Source organism: Procambarus clarkii, chromosome 1, assembly GCF_040958095.1.
Source record: "Procambarus clarkii isolate CNS0578487 chromosome 1, FALCON_Pclarkii_2.0, whole genome shotgun sequence".
NCBI classification, from domain to species: Eukaryota; Metazoa; Arthropoda; class Malacostraca; order Decapoda; family Cambaridae; genus Procambarus; species Procambarus clarkii.
The window spans coordinates 19,751,082-19,776,490 of NC_091150.1; the positions used below are offsets into that span (position 1 = coordinate 19,751,082).

Here is a 25,409-nt window from a genome sequence, read left to right on the forward strand (position 1 = left end):
CCCACAGCATACAAAAATAAGGTATTATTTTGTTAGGATATGTATGGGAGAAGAACTGGATCATCTGCAGGTTGCTGTAAGCTTAACAGCAGTGGTAATGTCAACAAAGCATGATGCAACATGCACGCTCTTTACAGCAAGAACCTACACGTATTTTCTCAGTGTGTGTACTAATTTCTCTCTCAGATTGCAAAAATTAAATCAGAAATATTTAAGAAACTATTTGTTTATGTACCATCTTAATAATTTGATTAACACTTTGATGGATTACATAACACAATTAATACTGTTGTAGACAAGAGCTTGAAATAATGTTGATAAAGCTCTTTAAATTTGTCACCATCTAGACACTTTGTATGAAATTTGGATGGATGATATTAAAAACAAATGAAGCACTAGACATCAATTATGGTATGATATGCTTTTATAAATACTGCATAATTATATCTAAAACTTTTCTTTAGTTAGCCTAAGTACTTATGAAATACATAACCCTAGTGGAGCAAATCAAAGTTTATTGCTCAAGAAACAAGAAAGTAATTGTTACAATGATACATGTTTCCCCTAGTAACAGTGTATATATATATTTACCATATATAAATATATATTTCAATCACGACGATGGATATACCATCAATTTCAGTTTTCGATGCCTAATTTTCCTCGAGCATTTTACTTTCTTCCAAATTATTGGTTAATTTACCAAGATATTTACCTCTTAGCTTTGTTCGAGTAGGATCAGGAGTTGGGTCATCGTCAACTTCAGCAGCCAAGTAATGACCAGTGGCAAGGTGCTTGAAACGAAACAGGGAGTTCCAGTGACCTGCTCCACCCCGAGATGGATCGTGTTGTACAACCTTGACACGAATAAAATATTGACGATTAATAAAAATTACATATAAATCACACATAAAATTTTTAATATAATGTTCTGCTTTCCAGACTGACATTGATCACTTGAGACCTGTACACTACCTGCAAGATACTGAGGGAAACAGAAACAGTGGACATGGACAGCCTACAGTATTAAGGCGGCAGCAGGACAAGCGGGCAGCAGTGCAAGCTGGATACATAATCTAATCGTATACATGCAAGCAAATTCTCATAACCTATATGGATAGTTGCCAAGTGGAATGCACTTAGAAGATGAAGTCATTGAAGCCAATTCCATGGACAACGTCAAGAAAAAAATATGACAAAATTTGAAAGACAAGGAACGTAATATGAATACCGAGTACAAAATACCAGAGGGCAAATTAAGAACTAATCTCCCTCCCCATAATCAATAATAGGTATTCATCCAATTCCTGCAAATTTCACATATCTGAGGGTGATACTATCCAACTCAATATAGGGAATACAGGGGACAAAACTAATGTACAGTACTTTCAAGTTCACAAATAGTCTAAAATCCCTGAAAATTTACATAAAGACTAGTGTGTTCAGGTCTCTAGCCCAACAGAAATACAGTACAATACTAGGAAAGAATAATTGAAGTGGGGATAAAAAATCCTAAATTCACTTTGTCCTACCACTGGACAATGCAAGAACAGGAAAATTTCCCAGAGTTCTCTCTCTCAACCTTGAGGGACCACCGATGTAACTAGTATAACCAGGGCACAGGTATGCAAATCTAGGGTTTCAAAATCTAAGCATTAAAGGACAACAAGGGTTGCAACATGACAACTAGCAAGCCTAGTCAAGGCATTAACCATTCCATGTCCTAACTTCAGACAGGAAAGTCAGAGTGCTTCCATGGTAATGAATGCCAAATACTGGAGCTAACTGTGCCTCTTGGGATCACAAATCTACTTCCCCACCCCTAAAAATAAACATCTAAAAGTCTAGAATCAGTGGACCAGCAAAAACCTATGGAACATTTATGGCCAGAACCATGAACATAATGTTGGAAATCCAGTGACAAAGTTTCTAACAAAAAAAACTGTCCACTGTTGAGTACTTTCTGTAGCAGTGCTTATGAAACAACGAGATGCTTCACGGGAAAATACAAACTACAGTATACCAAAAAAGGGCCGTCACACACAAAAAGCCTATTCCTAATATATCTGGAAGACTTACCAGAGAAGATAGATATCTTCCTTTCTATGTTTGCCGATGATGAAAATATTATGAGGATAAATACAGTAGACGACTACAAGACGACCTGGACAATTCTTTATTTAGGGTACTTTACCTTTACAATTTATGGTGCAAGTGACTAACCTCAACTTCCCACAATGCTTTGCTGGAAGTTGCTGCTGTGGCAGTGGTTCTTCCGGTTGTCCTCAGGAAAACGTGTTGCTTTTTTTTGTATTCATCCATGGTAAGAAATTTCTCCTGCTCTGCATGGAAGAGCCGGATCACATCACCTCCCTTTAATATTCCTTCCAAATTCTCCTTGTGCTCCAAGAATAATGATATCTTCCAACATGTGTTTGAATTTAAGACATTGACCTGTCAAACAAAATATTCCAAGTAATAATTAAAAGCAAGCAAATACTGTATGTAGTCATCTATTATAAGAACAGGAAATTTGTCTATCTGTAATGTTAACAGTATTGCTCACTTTGGACACTGATCACATCCACTTTTTTTCTCTTGAGTCATAGCCGTGGACAGGACTCGTGTCCACTCCAAAAATATTTGTATAAAATTCATTTTTTATCCAATCGACCTCGGGATAGTTTCAAAATACATAAGTGCCTTTAGAGTGGGCACAATTTGATACCAAAATGAAAGATGTAACATGAAACTTAATGTCAGAACACTTGAAAGATTATAAATATGTTTTTGGGTCTAAATTTTAAATGTTAAAATATTTGTTAAAATTCTATTCATTGTGCTACTATTATGGGACTAGTTTTAAAATGCGTACTTTTAGATTGCAAACAATTTGATACCAAAACGAGCGATGTAACACGAAAATTGATGTCAGAACACTGGAAAGATATAAATAATTGTGATGATGAGCATCCAAAATTAAAATATTTGTTAAAATTCCAGTTATTGCTCTATTATTATGAGACTAGTTTTAAAATGCGCGCCTTTATATTGCAAACAATTTGATACCAAAACAAGCGATGTAACATGAAAATTGATGTTATCAAACTGAACGAGTATACGCATTAGGTTGTGGTGTGCAAATTGGTGCTCGTTCACAGGTAACTTTAGACTTTGCTGCGGGGAGTCTCGCCAGACTTTTGGACATTATATGCATATACACCTACAGGGAATTTAATTGCGAACACAATGATACCAAAACGAACGACATAGTACGAGAATTAAGGTGAGAAAACTGAAACAAAAATACACATTTTACTGATTTTGTGCGCTCACAGGAAACTTTTCGGACTTTAGGCTTTGCTGTAGGAAGTCACGCCGGGGTTTTGGACATTATATGCCAACCCGTTCTCGCACTTTCGTATAGTCAATATTGACTTATTAAATAAATGCATATGTGACATACTAAACATACTAGTTTACCTTGAAAAGCTTCATAGAAAACACCGACCTTACCTAACCTTCTTAGTATGTTAAGATAAGCATCTTATTGCTTTGTAATTACAATTATTACTTAACCTATTATAGGTATAGGTTAAGTAATAATTGTAATTACGAAGCAATAAGATGCTTATTGCTTACGAAGCAATAAGATGCTTATTGCTTACGAAGCAATAAGATGCTTATTGCTTACGAAGCAATAAGATGCTTATTGCTTACGAAGCAATAAGATGCTTATTGCTTACGAAGCAATAAGATGCTTATTGCTTACGAAGCAATAAGATGCTTATTGCTTACGAAGCAATAAGATGCTTATTGCTTACGAAGCAATAAGATGCTACAAGTGTATATGCATATACACTTGTAGGCAATTCCATTGCGAACACAATGATACCAAAATGAATGACGTAGCACGAGAATTAAGGTGAGAAAACTGAAACGAGTACACACATTTAGGCATCGCCGCACGCTCGCCCGCACCATCTGCCCCATGACTGTCAAAGTCTGCGGCGCGTGAGCGCCGCATGCGATAGTGTTAATAATATTAACACTCAAAAATGTGTTCACCATCCAGAAGCTTTCACATTTTTTTGTAGATAAATGAAAGCAGGAGACTTTAGCATTTAACTTAGAGTGTTCCATGTTCATTACTGTCTAATTTATGTCAAAATGTAAACTCAAAAGAGCAAATCAATGTTACCTCCTTGCATCCTGGATGATCACGAAGATCATGCATGCTTGAGACATGAAGTTGCTGGCCAGCATTCACTGGGCTGAGGATGACCTTGTCCCCAACCACTACAGTGTCACCGGGGTTACGGAGCTTGTAGTACGGGTTGATATAAAACCACGACCCTTCATTCCCATTAGCATCCAAGTATACTCGCATGGCGTTCTTCTCCAGCAGTGCTGGAAGCCGCTTGTTTACTGTCAGATACTTGTTGGACTTGAGGTGCAATAACTGTTAATAATATCAAACAGAAATTAGTAATAACAACAGTAAAAACAAAATTAACAGAATTACTACTTTAGTACAACATTAGTAGTAGTATTGTATAACTATCAACATTTACTTTAGTAGTAGTAACAGCAATACTGCACATGTACTAGCAATAGTGGTGATAATAAAACCCAGTCTGTACACGTAACTCAAGATGGTCATTCCCATCACAATATTGTGAGAACTGCATCTCAATTTAGCAACACAGAGGCATTTAAAAAAAAATTATGATAACATTGCTCTGAACCCAATACAGATTTGCAAGAAAATCCCCATTTCCAAAACAATGCCCAATTTCAGCTATTTAGAGTAGGTATCTACGAATTTATTGTACAGTACTTTTCATTTAGAAAATATCACAATGCAGATTTCTCAATATTTAGACGCATATTAATATATAAAAGAATTGTTGGCATATAAATAATACATATTCTCTAAACAAATTAAAACTATTTGTTTCTCGGGTTGGCCTTCATTGGCTCCCTCACACCTTATGTACTGGATCCCCAAGACTGGTACCATCTCACCAGGCATTTATTATTTTATTATGGCCTACCACAGACAAAAGCCAGAACCCTGTCACATACCATAGTCGTCACATCAAAAGAAGAAAGGAAGATGTAAGATATAACACACACAGGAGAAAAAAACAAGCATCGAATGCAATGAAACGCCATTTTCTGGGTGAGACCCGGAGGCTCCCCGGAGCTATCCAGGCTGATATTGCTAATATTAGACTTTGGCATCAGTCAGTGTGAATGGGGTTCTTAGGCCTACCAGGGACCACGACCCAGAACCTGGCTCCCTCAATGAGGCACGAGGAGCACTGGCCTATAGAAACCCCCATGTGGTTGGAAGCATTCTATGTCTGCCACCGACTGGGTCAGGCACCCAGAAAGATAAGCATCCCAAAACAAACCCCCTATTCGGGTTAAGAAATTGCTACTGAGAGCCGAACTAGAGGACTGAACTCCCCAAACAAAAATGAGGTAATGAGCATGACGTCATCATGTCGCCGCGCCGCAGTCTGTGCAGCTCCCGTCCCAGGAGGGGAAAGGGGATGTCCCAGACCCCTCGCACCGGTTACCCAAGACTCCCAGTTCTGAGATTGGGTACCAAAACACGCAAAAAACTGCCGACTGGAAGGAGGGAGAGGGGGTTGCTGGGGATCCTACGGGTCTCACCCAGAAAATGGCGTTTCATTACATTCAACACTGGTTTTTTGGGGGGAGTCCCGTCGGCTCCCCCGAACTACTTACCAATAGGTGAAAACAAGGGAGGCAGGTTGTCGCTCACTCCTCAACGCGAAGAGGAGACAAAAGACTGCAACCAACTCAAGACCACACAGGCCCAACAAGGCCCAGGAACATCAACGAAGGAACACATAGTCAAGGTACGAACGTCGTGGGCAAGGGAATAGACTGCAGGCTCGACAGAACCACCCCATGGACGACCCGAGAGAACCGCACCCTGGAACAAGGAAGAAGGGAAACCAGAGCAACCCAAAGCACGACCCAGGTCACGGCAGCCGTGGCACGCAAAGAATGGCAAAGTGCCACAACCGAACACAACACAAGATGCACCCCCGGCCTGGCCAAGCATCAACAACCCAAGGACCCCTCCGGAAAACAGCCATGTCAATCTTTACCAGAAAAGAAGGAGACGGCTGCAAGCGAACAAACCTATCACGAGGACCAAAAGAGCAGAAACCCCTGCACCGGAGGAGAGCATGAAGCTCCCCGGCTCAACCCCCAGAGGTCAGTGCCAACAAGAAAAAACCTGGGAAAACAATCCAGAACCGAAGGGGCCACAACAAACCGAGGAGAAGAGAAAAGAGCACCCAATCCAAGGACCAGGACGGCTCAAGCAGCGCATGAGCAGGCCTGAGGTGAACCACGCCAGAGACAGCTTATGAATTGGAGTAGGGGGAACACCAAAAAAGAAATCAACCTGGAGCGACTCCGCCAGCGCCGCACGAGACAAGGCGACAGTATGTGCCAAGATGACGGTCCTGAACCTCCACAAGAGAAGGACAAGACCCCGCCAACAAAACGCAGCATACCTACGAAGAGACAAAAAGAAAAACGGAAGGACCACCAAAAAACCACATACCGCCGCCGAGACGAAGCACGCAGGTGGGACACCATCACAGGGACAGGACACAACACACACCTGGAGGGTCACAGGGACAGCACACAACACACACCTGGAGGGTCACAGGGACAGCACACAACACACACCTGGAGGGTCACAGGGACAGCACACAACACACACCTGGAGGGTCACAGGGACAGCACACAACACACACCTGGAGGGTCACAGGGACAGCACACAACACACACCTGGAGGGTCACAGGGACAGCACACAACACACACCTGGAGGGTCACAGGGACAGCACACAACACACACCTGGAGGGTCACAGGGACAGCACACAACACACACCTGGAGGGTCACAGGGACAGCACACAACACACACCTGGAGGGTCACAGGGACAGCACACAACACACACCTGGAGGGTCACAGGGACAGCACACAACACACACCTGGAGGGTCACAGGGACATCACACAACACACACCTGGAGGGTCACAGGGACAGCACACAACACACACCTGGAGGGTCACAGGGACAGCACACAACACACACCTGGAGGGTCACAGGGACAGCACACAACACACACCTGGAGGGTCACAGGGACAGCACACAACACACACCTGGAGGGTCACAGGGACAGCACCCAACACACACCTGGAGGGTCACAGGGACAACACACAACACACACCTGGAGGGTCACAGGGACAGCACACACCTGGAGGGTCACAGGGACAACACACACCTGGAGGGTCACAGGGACAACACACACCTGGAGGGTCACAGGGACAACACACACCTGGAGGGTCACAGGGACAGCACACAACACACACCTGGAGGGTCACAGGGACAGCATACACCTGGAGGGTCACAGGGACAACACACACCTGGAGGGTCACAGGGACAGGACACAACACACACCTGGAGGGTCACAGGGACAACATACACCTGGAGGGTCACAGGGACAGGACACAACACACACCTGGAGGGTCACAGGGACAGCACACAACACACACCTGGAGGGTCACAGGGACAACATACACCTGGAGGGTCACAGGGACAGCATACACCTGGAGGGTCACAGGGACAGGACACAACACACACCTGGAGGGTCACAGGGACAGCACACAACACACACCTGGAGGGTCACAGGGACAACACACACCTGGAGGATCACATGGACAGCATACACCTGGAGGGTCACAGGGACAGCATACACCTGGAGGGTCACAGGGACAGCACACAACACACACCTGGAGGGTCACAGGGACAGCACACAACACACACCTGGAGGGTCACAGGGACAGCACACAACACACACCTGGAGGGTCACAGGGACAGCACACAACACACACCTGGAGGGTCACAGGGACAGCACACAACACACACCTGGAGGGTCACAGGGACATCACACAACACACACCTGGAGGGTCACAGGGACAGCACACAACACACACCTGGAGGGTCACAGGGACAGCACACAACACACACCTGGAGGGTCACAGGGACAGCACACAACACACACCTGGAGGGTCACAGGGACAGCACCCAACACACACCTGGAGGGTCACAGGGACAACACACAACACACACCTGGAGGGTCACAGGGACAGCACACAACACACACCTGGAGGGTCACAGGGACAGCACACAACACACACCTGGAGGGTCACAGGGACATCACACAACACACACCTGGAGGGTCACAGGGACAGCACACAACACACACCTGGAGGGTCACAGGGACAGCACACAACACACACCTGGAGGGTCACAGGGACCGCACACAACACACACCTGGAGGGTCACAGGGACAGCACCCAACACACACCTGGAGGGTCACAGGGACAACACACAACACACACCTGGAGGGTCACAGGGACAGCACACAACACACACCTGGAGGGTCACAGGGACAACACACACCTGGAGGGTCACAGGGACAGCACACAACACACACCTGGAGGGTCACAGGGACAACACACACCTGGAGGGTCACAGGGACAGCACACACCTGGAGGGTCACAGGGACAGCACACAACACACACCTGGAGGGTCACAGGGACAACACACACCTGGAGGGTCACAGGGACAGCACACACCTGGAGGGTCACAGGGACAACATACACCTGGAGGGTCACAGGGACAGCATACACCTGGAGGGTGACAGGGACAGGACAACACTTACCTGGATGGTGATACCATAGTTGATAACTGTGCCCATAAGTTTCTTACTCTCCGCCTCATTTTGTCTCTTCTCTGTTTCTGCAGCATGCTGTAGAAAAAAATAATCAAGATCAACAAGCATATATTGCAGAAGTTAATTAAATGATTAAAACTGATATGTTTACTTTGGCACTTCCACTCTACTAACTGGACCAATCTTAGGAATATTATATTTGATATCCACAGATTTACTGATTGGCTATAAGTTTCCAAAAGCCAAAGCAACTAGGTCAATTGCTATACAAACATACTAATATAACATTATTCATAAGAATATACCTGGAGCATACCTGGAGGGGGTTTTGAGAGTTCTTTTACTCCCCGAGCCAAGCCTGGGGCCAGGCCAGATTAGTGGCTTAAAATGTAATAAATTACTGCATAGATGTACGGAGTAGGGCTCTGTACTTGCTTCATTGCTTTCTTATTTGATCAGAAATAGACAAGGATGCAAATTGTACTGTTGTATCATCCTACACAGATGTCAGAATTGTTTAGGTAGGTTCTGGAGAAGACACAGCAACCATCCAACCAACCAATATAAACTAAGTCTTCCAGAGGGTCACAGAGGATATCATAGGATATCATACTCAATGAATAAAAGTACTAACCTCAACCTCACCAATATGGTACAATTTGAAACCAAATCGCATAGAAAAAAACATTTACACACATGACATGGAAGTAATAGTAAGAAGCCATATGTTTAAGGAGCAAAATAAGCTGTCAGTATAAGAAACAGTATTTATTGCCTATCTTGAGGTTATCTTGAGTTGATTTCGGGGCTTTTAGTGTCCCCGCGGCCCGGTCCTTGACCAGGCCTCCACCCCCAGGAAGCAGCCCGTGACAGCTGACTAACACCCAGGTACCTATTTACTGCTAGGTAACAGGGGCATTCACGGTGAAAGAAACTTTGCCCATTTGTTTCTGCCTCGTGCGGGAATCGAACCCGCGCCACAGAATTACGAGTCCTGCGCGCTATCCACCAGGCTACGAGGCCCCCTCGAGGCTACGAGGCCTATGTTGCATAATACAAACTTTTCAAGAGATGCCATGCTAATGACTATGGGGAGAGCCCCTTGTGGCTCCCTAAAGCTACTACACTCATACAGTGCCATACTACTAGGTGCCATCAGTCGCGGAGTTCTTATTGGTCTACCGGGGAACATGAGCCAGAACCTGGCTCCCTCAGAGAGAGGAGCAGCGGTGACACTATGAAAAAAAACTTTACATCAAAGTTTTTCATAGTGCCACCACCAAGGTAAAGCACCCAGAAAATCAGCAAATAAAACAGACTACTGCATGGTTAGAAACCAAACTGAAGCCTGGTTAATACCTGGCTGATGGGGTTCTGGGAGTTCTTCTACTCTCCAAGCCCGGCCCGAGGCCAGGCTTGACTTGTGAGAGTTTGGTCCACCAGGCTGTTGCTTGGAGCGACCTGCAGGCCCACATACCCACCACAGCCCAGTTGGTCCGGAACGTCTTTTAGAAAACAGTCTAGTTTTCTCTTGAAGATGTCCATGGTTGTTCTGGCAATATTTCTTATAGTCGCTGGGAGGACGTTGAACAGCCGTGGACCTCTGATGTTAAGACAGTGTTCTTATATGAAGTCTGAAAACTGCCAAAAGAACTCCCCCAACAATGTAAACAAATAATTGAAACTACTGTACCTCGAGCTAGTTCGTCCCACCTTCCCTTCTCCTTTGGGGGAAGTTATCTTGAAGTTATCTTGAAATGATTTCGGGGCTTTTGTGTCCCCGCGGCCCGGTCCTCGACCAGGCCTCCACCCCCAGGAAGCAGCCCGTGACAGCTGACTAACACCCAGGTACCTATTTTACTGCTAGGTAACAGGGGCATAGGGTGAAAGAAACTCTGCCCATTGTTTCTCGCCGGCGCCTGGGATCGAACCCAGGACCACAGGATCACAAGTCCAGTGTGCTGTCCGCTCGGCCGACCGGCTCCCGGAAGGAGGGAAGCAGACCGGGTCAGCTGGCTGCTCCATCACCAGTTCTTATACTGATGTGTATGTGCCTTGTCGCCCCTCTCAACTCGCTCTGGCTCCAGTCTCCTGCCTTTAGCTAACTGGTGTTTGCCTTTGAGGCTGTTTTTGTGCACGTTAGTGCAGCATGAGCTAGAAGTTCAGTGTAACTGGAGCTGAATGTGCTCAGGGTTCCCTTCCCTGTGCGAGCAGAGTGAGCACAGAACAGACCTGCCAAGGCAAACCAGCTGAAAGAAAAACAACAGCCCAAATCTTGGTCTCACAGAAGAACTTCCTTGACTAACAGACAACGAAGCCCAATGACCTCACCACCCCAGGCCCCGAGAACACATACAGATTGAGAATTGCCTACAGATGGAAGCCACCAACATGGAGATGGAGAAGCGAGCGAAGAGCAACTATGAAGCTAAAAACAGGCCAAACTGCCCACTGAACGCGAGGCAGGCGGTGACTCCGATCTGGGGCACAGGGTTTAAGAACTCAGGAGGCACAATTAAAACCTTCACAACAAAGGCCAAGAAGGTCCTCCTCTCTTCAAGTCTGAGAAGAAAAGGAGCCAGCAATGGTTTGTTTTCTTTCACTGACTTTCTAGGTGTCTTTCCTGGTGAGAGGCAGACTTGAATAAATTAATGCAAATTTTATCTTAAGTGTCACCACTTCCGGCACCTCTGTGAGGAGACCAGAAATCATGGTCTCATGATTTCTTTTCATTCACTACTGTGAATGAAAATCATTCTGGCTCATGGTTCGTTCAGTATATACCAATAGAACTCCACGACTGATATGACCTAGTTCTATGACACACTACCGGACATTTCTCCATCCCCATCCCCAGCGCCCCCTTTCTCCATATCCCCCCCCCCAGTGCCCCCTTCTCCATTCCCTTCATGTTCCCTCTGCGCCCCCTTCTCTATTTCCTTCCTTCCCCCCCCCCCCCCCCCCTCCGCGTGCCCCTTCTCCATCCCCCCCCTGCCCTTCCCCACACCCTCCCTCCCTCCTTTCCCCTCACTTGCTTCCACCTGTCCCCAGACCCAACACAAATAAGAGGGGAAGCAGGTGGGGCAGGTAAAGGGGAACATTCACCATAACATTGATTTCCCTTCCTCTCTGGAGACTGCCCAAACACCTCCATCCGCAATGTTGTATGTTGGTATCAGATTAAGGTATTGCTGTGGTCTTAAAGGGTAGAGATAGTCCAGAGTTGTTGGGTGCATAATGTTTACAGGATACTGCTGCTGCATGTAGGGATAAATCCACTATAATCATGGATTATAGTGGATTTAACCTAAATCCAGCTTAAAGAAACTGTGGAATAGGAACTGAGAGCAAGAACTAAAGACGAGATGTTTGTGAGGGAGAGGGTGAGGGTGGGGGGGGGGGGAGTGTATCAAAATTCCTTTTCACATTGTTCATGTGGATAGTGCCAAGGATTACGAGGTTTACTGCCTGTGACTACTGCCATGGAAATCATTGTTTATGTGGACAGTGCCAAGGATTATGAGGTTTAATACCCATGGCTACTGCCGTGGGTACTGGCTGCACAACTATTCTAGTAATTACTTTGTAACATTGTTTAATGAGCGTTTTGTGCTTAACAATCCATTGGCATCATCTAAGCAAATCACATATTTTTAATATAATGCACTCAAGTCTTAGAGTGTCTGTGGTTTACTTCCTATTAGATGTAATTACTTGGATCAGTATAGTTTTGAGATTAGAGATAGTGTGTCAAGGTCAAGTTCAGCTTCATGCTTGTTACATACTCATTCAGTTGTGTTTGTCATTATGAAATGTTATTGTACAAGATGGTATCCATCTGAGAGAGATCCTGAACGCTGTAGATCAAGTAGGTTATGATTGATATATTTATTTATGATTCACTCTGCAACAGTGCGTGATCTTTTAGCAGTTGTCATCATTCAGTGTAACACACCATCTGTGTCCAGGTGACTACAGTAACTACTTCCCCATAAGAAAATGTCTCACCAGATCTCCTGGATATCTAAACGTCCACCAGGAACCACCTACAATGTTACCCCCTCACAGTGCACCAGAACTGTGCACTAACTTCTCCCAGGAACCACCTACAATGTTACCCCCTCACAGTGCACCAGAACTGTGCACTAACTTCTCCCAGGAACCACCTACAATGTTACCCCCTCGCAGTGCACCAGAACTGTGCACTAACTTCTCCCAGGAACCACCTACAATGTCTCCCCCCTCACAGTAGCACCAGAACTGTGCACTAACTACTCCCAGGAACCACCTACAATGTTACCCCCTCGCAGTGCACCAGAACTGTGCACTAACTTCTCCCAGGAACCACCTACAATGTCTCCCCCCTCACAGTAGCACCAGAACTGTGCACTAACTACTCCCAGGAACCACCTACAATGTTACCCCCTCACAGTGCACCAGAACTGTGCACTAACTTCTCCCAGGAACCACCTACAATGTCAGCCCCTCACAGTAGCACCAGAACTGTGCACTAACTACTCCCAGGAACCACTTACAATGTCAGCCCCTCACAGTAGCACCAGAACTGTGCACTAACTACTCCCAGGAACCACCTCAATGTCACCCCCTCACAGTAGCACCAGAACTGTGCACTAACTACTCCCAGGAACCACTTACAATGTCAGCCCCTCACAGTAGCACCAGAACTGTGCACTAACTACTCCCAGGAACCACTTACAATGTCAGCCCCTCACAGTAGCACCAGAACTGTGCACTAACTACTCCCAGGAACCACCTACAATGTCAGCCCCTCACAGTAGCACCAGAACTGTGCACCCCCTCACAGTAGCACCAGAACTGTGCACTAACTACTCCCAGGAACCACCTACAATGTCAGCCCCTCACAGTAGCACCAGAACTGTGCACCCCCTCACAGTAGCACCAGAACTGTGCACTAACTACTCCCAGGAACCACCTACAATGTCAGCCCCTCACAGTAGCACCAGAACTGTGCACCCCCTCACAGTAGCACCAGAACTGTGCACCCCCTCACAGTAGCACCAGAACTGTGCACTAACTACTCCCAGGAACTACCTACAATGTCACTCCCTCACAGTAGTACCACAACTGTGCACTAACCCACACATCACACACTTCTACAACTTTGCCAAAAAAAAAAATTATATATTTTTTAACACAATAACATGTGCAAAAGTTGCTGTTCATTATAAATTTTTATACAATTAATCATCTTAAGATGCTTAATTGTATGTACAGTAAATTGACTCTTAAGCAATTAACAGTCAATTTACAAGCTTAGTTACATTTATATATTTGTTATAAATTAGTTTATAAATACACTAATTTACATTATTTATTACACTAATTTATTAGTGTAGTTTTATTTTTCCTGTTAAAGGCTTTCACCGCTATGAGTGATATATTGCAATGATAATTAATATGAGGCAATGATAATTAATATGAGAAAACATAAATTGTGTTAGAAATCTCTCAAAATGTGAGAAAAGAATAAAAATCAATGCAAGAAAAAATTAACGTTTTGGGCTATTTATCACCATATTTTTTAAGTTTTGTTTTAGAAAACAATAAAACACATTTTCATTGCATATGTAGGAATGACTTGCTAAGAGAGCAGGCTCGGCCAGGGACTCAACTATGGCATGTCTGCTCCCTTGTTATGGAATGTCTACTTTAATAACCTGCTAAACTTCCTCCCTCAAGTCCACAGTGATTGTACTTATAATGTACATGTTAGTACATACCTTCATGCATAATTCTAAACTACTGGGCTTTTGTATCCTATTGGGCTTTTGCAGTTCATAATTTTTCAGCAAGTAGTTTTATATAAGCTAACAATGTATGACTGTAAAAATGTAATCTATATTTGATAAAGCCCAAACTCTCACATTATATCTTCAGTATAATAGACCAAAATGAGCTGTTACATACTAATACTTTCACCATAGTGAACCCTTACATTATCATTTACTGCTGAAAAGCAGGCTTATATATCTTATTTCCCTATGATAATGTTTTTACCATGAACACAACAGGCCAGTATAGCCATGTTAACTTTTGTTTTAAACTAAGGTAGAGTAAGACAAGTGTGAGGGTCAGCTTTAACCTGAACACGCGGGTGTGTGCCTTATTGACGCCCCAGCTGCTCTTGTATTGCCTTACCATACACTATACTTACAGCTCCACACTATTGTAATTATACTACACCAGTGACACTATACACTATACCTACAGCTCCACACTATTGTAATTATACTACACCAGTGACACTATACACTATACCTACAGCTACACACTACTGTAATTATACAACACCAGTGACACTATACCTTTAGCTCCACACTACTGTAATTATACTACACCAGTGACACTATACCTTTAGCTCCACACTACTGTAATTATACTACACCAGTGACACTATACCTTTAGCTCCACACTACTGTAATTATACAACACCAGTGACACTATACACTATACCTACAGCTCCACACTACTGTAATTATACTACACCAGTGACACTATACCTTTAGCTCCACACTACTGTAATTATACAACACCAGTGACACTATACACTATACCTACAGCTCCACACTACTGTAATTATACAACACCAGTGACACTATACACTATACCTACAGCTCCACACTACTGTAATTATACAACACCAGTGACACTATACCTACAGCTCCACACTACTGTAATTATACTACACCAGTGACACTATACCTTTAGCTCCACACTACTGTAATTATACTACACCAGTGACACTATACCTACAGCTCCACACTACTGTAATTATACTACACCAGTGACACTATACACTATACCTACAGCTCCACACTACTGTAATTATACTACACCAGTGATACTATACCTTTAGCTCCACACTACTGTAATTATACAACACCAGTGACACTATACACTATACCTACAGCTCCACACTACTGTAATTATACTACACCAGTGACACTATACACTATACCTACAGCTCCACACTACTGTAATTATACAACACCAGTGACACTATACCTACAGCTCCACACTACTGTAATTATACTACACCAGTGATACTATACCTTTAGCTCCACACTACTGTAATTATACTACACCAGTGACACTATACACTATACCTACAGCTCCACACTACTGTAATTATACAACACCAGTGACACTATACCTTTAGCTCCACACTACTGTAATTATACAACACCAGTGACACTATACACTATACCTTTAGCTCCACACTACTGTAAATATACTACACCAGTGACACTATACACTATACCTACAGCTCCACACTACTGTAATTATACTACACCAGTGACACTATACACTAAACCTACAGCTCCACACTACTGTAATTATACTACACCAGTGACACTATACACTATACTTACAGCTCCACACTATTGTAATTATACTACACCAGTGACACTATACACTATACCTACAGCTCCACACTATTGTAATTATACTACATCAGTGACACTATACACTATACCTACAGCTCCACACTACTGTAATTATACTACACCAGTGACACTATACACTATACCTACAGCTCCACACTACTGTAATTATACTACACCAGTGACACTATACACTATACCTACAGCTCCACACTACTGTAATTATACTACACCAGTGACACTATACACTATACCTACAGCTCCACACTACTGTAATTATACAACACCAGTGACACTATACACTATACCTACAGCTCCACACTACTGTAATTATACTACACCAGTGACACTATACCTACAGCTCCACACTACTGTAATTATACAACACCAGTGACACTATACACTATACCTACAGCTCCACACTACTGTAATTATACTACACCAGTGACACTATACCTACAGCTCCACACTACTGTAATTATACTACACCAGTGACACTATACACTATACCTACAGCTCCACACTACTGTAATTATACAACACCAGTGACACTATACACTATACCTACAGCTCCACACTACTGTAATTATACTACACCAGTGACACTATACCTACAGCTCCACACTACTGTAATTATACTACACCAGTGACACTATACACTATACCTACAGCTCCACACTACTGTAATTATACAACACCAGTGACACTATACACTATACCTACAGCTCCACACTACTGTAATTATACTACACCAGTGACACTATACCTACAGCTCCACACTACTGTAATTATACTACACCAGTGACACTATACACTATACCTACAGCTCCACACTACTGTAATTATACTACACCAGTGACACTATACACTATACCTACAGCTCCACACTACTGTAATTATACAACACCAGTGACACTATACACTATACCTACAGCTCCACACTACTGTAATTATACTACACCAGTGACACTATACACTATACCTACAGCTCCACACTACTGTAATTATACTACACCAGTGACACTATACACTATACCTACAGCTCCACACTACTGTAATTATACTACACCAGTGACACTATACCTACAGCTCCACACTACTGTAATTATACAACACCAGTGACACTATACCTACAGCTCCACACTACTGTAATTATACTACACCAGTGACACTATACACTATACCTACAGCTCCACACTACTGTAATTATACTACACCAGTGACACTATACACTATACCTACAGCTCCACACTACTGTAATTATACTACACCAGTGACACTATACCTACAGCTCCACACTACTGTAATTATACAACACCAGTGACACTATACACTATACCTACAGCTCCACACTACTGTAATTATACAACACCAGTGACACTATACACTATACCTACAGCTCCACACTACTGTAATTATACTACACCAGTGACACTATACACTATACCTACAGCTCCACACTACTGTAATTATACAACACCAGTGACACTATACCTACAGCTCCACACTACTGTAATTATACAACACCAGTGACACTATACCTACAGCTCCACACTACTGTAATTATACTACACCAGTGACACTATACACTATACCTACAGCTCCACACTACTGTAATTATACTACACCAGTGACACTATACACTATACCTACAGCTCCACACTACTGTAATTATACAACACCAGTGACACTATACCTACAGCTCCACACTACTGTAATTATACTACACCAGTGACACTATACCTACAGCTCCACACTACTGTAATTATACAACACCAGTGACACTATACCTACAGCTCCACACTACTGTAATTATACTACACCAGTGACACTATACCTTTAGCTCCACACTACTGTAATTATACTACACCAGTGACACTATACACTATACCTACAGCTCCACACTACTGTAATTATACAACACCAGTGACACTATACACTATACCTACAGCTCCACACTACTGTAATTATACTACACCAGTGACACTATACACTATACCTACAGCTCCACACTACTGTAATTATACTACACCAGTGACACTATACCTACAGCTCCACACTACTGTAATTATACTACACCAATGACACTATACCTTTAGCTCCACACTACTGTAATTATACTACACCAGTGACACTATACACTATACCTACAGCTCCACACTACTGTAATTATACAACACCAGTGACACTATACCTACAGCTCCACACTACTGTAATTATACAACACCAGTGACACTATACCTTTAGCTCCACACTACTGTAATTATACTACACCAGTGACACTATACCTACAGCTCCACACTACTGTAATTATACTACACCAGTGACACTATACACTATACCTACAGCTCCACACTACTGTAATTATACAACACCAGTGACACTATACCTTTAGCTCCACACTACTGTAATTATACAACACCAGTGACACTATACACTATACCTACAGCTCCACACTACTGTAATTATACAACACCAGTGACACTATACCTACAGCTCCACACTATTGTAATTATACAACACCAGTGACACTATACCTACAGCTCCACACTACTGTAATTATACTACACCAGTGACACTATACCTACAGCTCCACACTACTGTAATTATACTACACCAGTGACACTATACACTATACCTACAGCTCCACACTACTGTAATTATACTACACCAGTGACACTATACACTATACCTACAGCTCCACACTACTGTAATTATACAACACCAGTGACACTATACCTACAGCTCCACACTACTGTAATTATACTACACCAGTGACACTATACACTATACCTACAGCTCCACACTACTGTAATTATACTACACCAGTGACACTATACACTATACCTACAGCTCCACACTACTGTAATTATACTACACCAGTGACACTATACACTATACCTACAGCTCCACACTACTGTAATTATACAACACCAGTGACACTATACACTATACCTACAGCTCCACACTACTGTAATTATACTACACCAGTGACACTATACACTATACCTACAGCTCCACACTACTGTAATTATACTACACCAGTGACACTATACACTATACCTACAGCTCCACACTACTGTAATTATACTACACCAGTGACACTATACACTATACCTACAGCTCCACACTACTGTAATTATACAACACCAGTGACACTATACCTACAGCTCCACACTACTGTAATTATACTACACCAGTGACACTATACCTACAGCTCCACACTACTGTAATTATACTACACCAGTGACACTATACCTACAGCTCCACACTACTGTAATTATACTACACCAGTGACACTATACCTACAGCTCCACACTACTGTAATTATACAACACCAGTGACACTATACCTACAGCTCCACACTACTGTAATTATACAACACCAGTGACACTATACCTACAGCTCCACACTACTGTAATTATACTACACCAGTGACACTATACCTACAGCTCCACACTACTGTAATTATACTACACCAGTGACACTATACACTATACCTACAGCTCCACACTACTGTAATTATACAACACCAGTGACACTATACCTACAGCTCCACACTACTGTAATTATACTCCACCAATGACAAAATTAAGAATAACAACAAACAATTACTCTTAAATATATATACACTTTTCAGTGTATTAATATTTCAGCATTGTATTTTAGAAGTGATTTTTTAAAGGCCACAAATCTTTTGTTGCTCAACACAATGGGTTATTTTAACCCTGAGGCAGGTGCTCTATAAATGATAATATTAACAAAATGTTAATATGGATTTACTACACTGAAATGTTCTGCGAGTTTAAAGTGCTACATAACAATGTACTTGGGGAAATATTTTGTCTTAAACTGTCATGTAGGTTAAACTTCCCTTGTATAAATCTTGTACATAGGTTTATTTTTTGTATATATTATTTTGTAAATACAGTAGAGTATAAATCAAGTATATGATGCGAGGGAGTCAAACATCACAGACTGGAATATTCGTGTAGCAGTTACCAAGCCTCACAGCGTACACTCAACCCCACAATATACTGGTGCTGTGCATGTGTCTTCTCTTCCCAAATGTGACAACTTTACACAACTAGATATCTTCAAGTACCCGAGTAACATGCAAAATTAAATTCCCATTGCATGTATATAACATCCCTTCAAACAAGTTCTCCTCCTGAAATAGTGACCAACAAAAACTGTAAAAAAAAAAGTTAAGCAGCTGGTTAAGCCCTGTCACTATATCTCACAAAATAAATTATCTTTCCATAATCTTTCATTCTCATCCCTGCCTCCTCCTGACCAACAGTATAATCTTTTCTTTATTTATCTGCATCTAAGAGTGAGGTTAGCTTTGGGTCACATCTCAAGCCTGGCTTCACCTACCCCACAAAAAAATCATCCAATCAATGATCAACAAAAACCAAACTCCAAAATTCACAACTCCAAGTCACAAGCTGCGATCTAAACACCTAAAACAGAATGACCTATCGAGGGATAAGCTATTTAAATTCAGACCACACTGCTCCACTCAATATGATAATCAACGATACAGCAAATACAAACATTACAAGTAGAGTAAATACAATAATTATCACAAGGCGGCCCCAAGCCAGGAAGACTATGTAGCACCGTCTATGTCACTGCAGATGCAAATCATGCTAAATATCACTCTAGATGCCAAAGATGAGACAAAAACATGAGTGATATCCAAGGTTTCTGATTCACCAAGGATTCTATCATGGGACAAATGACTATTGGGGCCATTAGGAAAGCAAGATACATAGCATCCCAAAAACTTGGAGATTCTACAAGGCGGTGCACAACAGTAAGTGGGACAATGCTGCTCAGACAACAACAACAACAAAATCAAGATGTTGATCAATTAAGTGACCATGAGTTAAGCTGGTGTGATCAATATGCAACTTAGCCAAAGCCATTTTCCACAACCTATTAAAGTGGCAGGAGGAACACCAAGGGGAAAGATCACTTTTATTAAGAGCATGCAGCTTATTACATGTAACGCCAATGGTCATAGATTGCAGAATGAATGTCTGCGTTGAAATCCAAATAAGGAATCCATTTCTTGGAAACATTGCAAGCATAAATGGCTTCCTTAGCGGCAGAGCCTGCAAGCTTATTTGAGGCATCTCCAATATGGCTGGGAACCCAGCAAAATCTGACTTTTTCTATTTGATTCCTAATCACTCTTTCAAAAACTTTTATTATGTGTGATGTTAGTGCAACTGGTCTATAATTTTTTAACAAAGCTTTACTACCTCCCCTTGTGCAGAGGCGCTATATCTGCTGATTTAAATGCTGCTTGTATCTCCGCTGTATCCAGCCTCTTTCTCCATAGTACATTGAGCGCTCACACTACTGGTACTTTACATTTCATTATGAATATTGAATTCCATGAGTCAAGACGAGAGGCTGAGTGCATGGGCATGTTGTCAATTTCTTTTTCAAAGTATTCTGAGTTCATGTAAATCCTTTAACTGCTTAGTATAAGGGGGTAGGGAAGCAAAAAATATTTGAATTATGTAAAAATTACTTCAAAATGTTAAACAAATCTCCAACTTACTGGCTTCAGCATCATGAAACTTTCATCAAAATATTTTCAGAAATTTATTTTAGACAAATATTAAAAAAAAAAAAGTTTTGTTGATAAGGAGAACATCTCCTATTAACTGGAACTGATGGATAATGCAGTAATAAATTATACAGCCTTTATAGCATTGGTGAGTAATACATAATAACACAAATAATAATGAGTAAGTATGTTATTATGCTCCATTTTGTTATATATCATATAAATACATTGCCCAATGTTATTATTAGTTACTTTCAACAATGTCCAAAAAATATTTCAGGGGAATTTTTTTTTATTAGGTTTTTAGTTTTTTCTTCCTTTGTTTATTATTTGAATTTGTTGTAACCTTTACATCCCGAAGAGTGCACACACCCGTCCCTAACTATGAGAAGACAGAATTTGTTGTAACCTATACATCCCGAAGAGTGCACACACCCGTCCCTAACTATGAGAAGACAGAATTTGTTGTAACCTCTACATCCCGAAGAGTGCACACACCCGTCCCTAACTATGAGAAGACAGAATTTGTTGTAACCTTTACATCCCGAAGAGTGCACACACCCGTCCCTAACTATGAGAAGACAGAATTTGTTGTAACCTATACATCCCGAAGAGTGCACACACCCGTCCCTAACTATGAGAAGACAGAATTTGTTGTAACCTTTACATCCCGAAGAGTGCACACACCCGTCCCTAACTATGAGAAGACAGAATTTGTTGTAACCTTTACATCCCGAAGAGTGCACACACCCGTCCCTAACTATGAGAAGACAGAATTTGTTGTAACCTTTACATCCCGAAGAGTGCACACACCCGTCCCTAACTATGAGAAGACAGAATTTGTTGTAACCTCTACATCCCGAAGAGTGCACACACCCGTCCCTAACTATGAGAAGACAGAATTTGTTGTAACCTCTACATCCCGAAGAGTGCACACACCCGTCCCTAACTATGAGAAGACAGAATTTGTTGTAACCTATACATCCCGAAGAGTGCACACACCCGTCCCTAACTATGAGAAGACAGAATTTGTTGTAACCTATACATCCCGAAGAGTGCACACACCCGTCCCTAACTATGAGAAGACAGAATTTGTTGTAACCTATACATCCCGAAGAGTGCACACACCCGTCCCTAACTATGAGAAGACAGAATTTGTTGTAACCTTTACATCCCGAAGAGTGCACACACCCGTCCCTAACTATGAGAAGACAGAATTTGTTGTAACCTCTACATCCCGAAGAGTGCACACACCCGTCCCTAACTATGAGAAGACAGAATTTGTTGTAACCTCTACATCCCGAAGAGTGCACACACCCGTCCCTAACTATGAGAAGACAGAATTTGTTGTAACCTATACATCCCGAAGAGTGCACACACCCGTCCCTAACTATGAGAAGACAGAATTTGTTGTAACCTCTACATCCCGAAGAGTGCACACACCCGTCCCTAACTATGAGAAGACAGAATTTGTTGTAACCTTTACATCCCGAAGAGTGCACACACCCGTCCCTAACTATGAGAAGACAGAATTTGTTGTAACCTTTACATCCCGAAGAGTGCACACACCCGTCCCTAACTATGAGAAGACAGAATTTGTTGTAACCTTTACATCCCGAAGAGTGCACACACCCGTCCCTAACTATGAGAAGACAGAATTTGTTGTAACCTCTACATCCCGAAGAGTGCACACACCCGTCCCTAACTATGAGAAGACAGAATTTGTTGTAACCTATACATCCCGAAGAGTGCACACACCCGTCCCTAACTATGAGAAGACAGAATTTGTTGTAACCTATACATCCCGAAGAGTGCACACACCCGTCCCTAACTATGAGAAGACAGAATTTGTTGTAACCTATACATCCCGAAGAGTGCACACACCCGTCCCTAACTATGAGAAGACAGAATTTGTTGTAACCTATACATCCCGAAGAGTGCACACACCCGTCCCTAACTATGAGAAGACAGAATTTGTTGTAACCTATACATCCCGAAGAGTGCACACACCCGTCCCTAACTATGAGAAGACAGAATTTGTTGTAACCTATACATCCCGAAGAGTGCACACACCCGTCCCTAACTATGAGAAGACAGAATTTGTTGTAACCTATACATCCCGAAGAGTGCACACACCCGTCCCTAACTATGAGAAGACAGAATTTGTTGTAACCTATACATCCCGAAGAGTGCACACACCCGTCCCTAACTATGAGAAGACAGAATTTGTTGTAACCTTTACATCCCGAAGAGTGCACACACCCGTCCCTAACTATGAGAAGACAGAATTTGTTGTAACCTTTACATCCCGAAGAGTGCACACACCCGTCCCTAACTATGAGAAGACAGAATTTGTTGTAACCTTTACATCCCGAAGAGTGCACACACCCGTCCCTAACTATGAGAAGACAGAATTTGTTGTAACCTTTACATCCCGAAGAGTGCACACACCCGTCCCTAACTATGAGAAGACAGAATTTGTTGTAACCTTTACATCCCGAAGAGTGCACACACCCGTCCCTAACTATGAGAAGACAGAATTTGTTGTAACCTATACATCCCGAAGAGTGCACACACCCGTCCCTAACTATGAGAAGACAGAATTTGTTGTAACCTATACATCCCGAAGAGTGCACACACCCGTCCCTAACTATGAGAAGACAGAATTTGTTGTAACCTTTACATCCCGAAGAGTGCACACACCCGTCCCTAACTATGAGAAGACAGAATTTGTTGTAACCTTTACATCCCGAAGAGTGCACACACCCGTCCCTAACTATGAGAAGACAGAATTTGTTGTAACCTTTACATCCCGAAGAGTGCACACACCCGTCCCTAACTATGAGAAGACAGAATTTGTTGTAACCTTTACATCCCGAAGAGTGTACACACCCGTCCCTAACTATGAGAAGACAGAATTTGTTGTAACCTTTACATCCCGAAGAGTGTACACACCCGTCCCTAACTATGAGAAGACAGAATTAAATTGGTCAACAAATAAATCACTCACAACTCAGAACTTGGAACTTTGAATTTTTTTTGGATGATTTTTTCATAGATTTCAAATTCTATTTTCCTTGTTTCTTTAGGTTGTTTTGATGATTAGGGACCAGATTAGGGCTTTTTAACTTATACAGTATAAAGTATACCCTAAATATATCCCCTAAAATTATTATAATTATCTCTATATTTTTATTTTTTCTTGACTTCACTTCAACACATATTGACCTACAACTTTCACATATTCGAGTATGAATGCCAAACAATATTTATTAAAACATACAAGTAAATTCATGAATTAGAACGGCCTTATTTATTGTCGATAACTTCAACTTCAATTATATCTATAACTAGAATTTCAACTTCAGTATACAAAAATCTAGTTTCTGACCAATTCTAACCATTTTTACATACAGTATAGTGTGCACAGATGTCTGTTCTACAATCTCTATAGAATTGATTTTTCATAAACTCTAAATGTTTGGAGTTATACATTTTTGTTTTCTAAATTTGTACATATTTCAAATGCCAGAGAAAAATTTTTTTTACAATAAACTATACAGTACTGAAAACCTAACTTCTAAATATATGAAAATGAAGA

General features: G+C 42.2%; 1 protein-coding gene across 1 annotated transcript in view; it reads right to left on the reverse strand.

The window, feature by feature from the left end:
- Positions 1–25,409, reverse strand: part of LOC123753965 (Inositol 1,4,5,-trisphosphate receptor) — a 402,759-nt gene that overhangs the window by 313,590 nt on the left and 63,760 nt on the right. Inside the window, 4 exon segments of the mRNA XM_069331935.1 lie at positions 716–857; positions 2,224–2,454; positions 4,202–4,462; positions 8,783–8,869. Of these exon segments, the coding sequence (XP_069188036.1) occupies positions 716–857; positions 2,224–2,454; positions 4,202–4,462; positions 8,783–8,869 (721 nt within the window).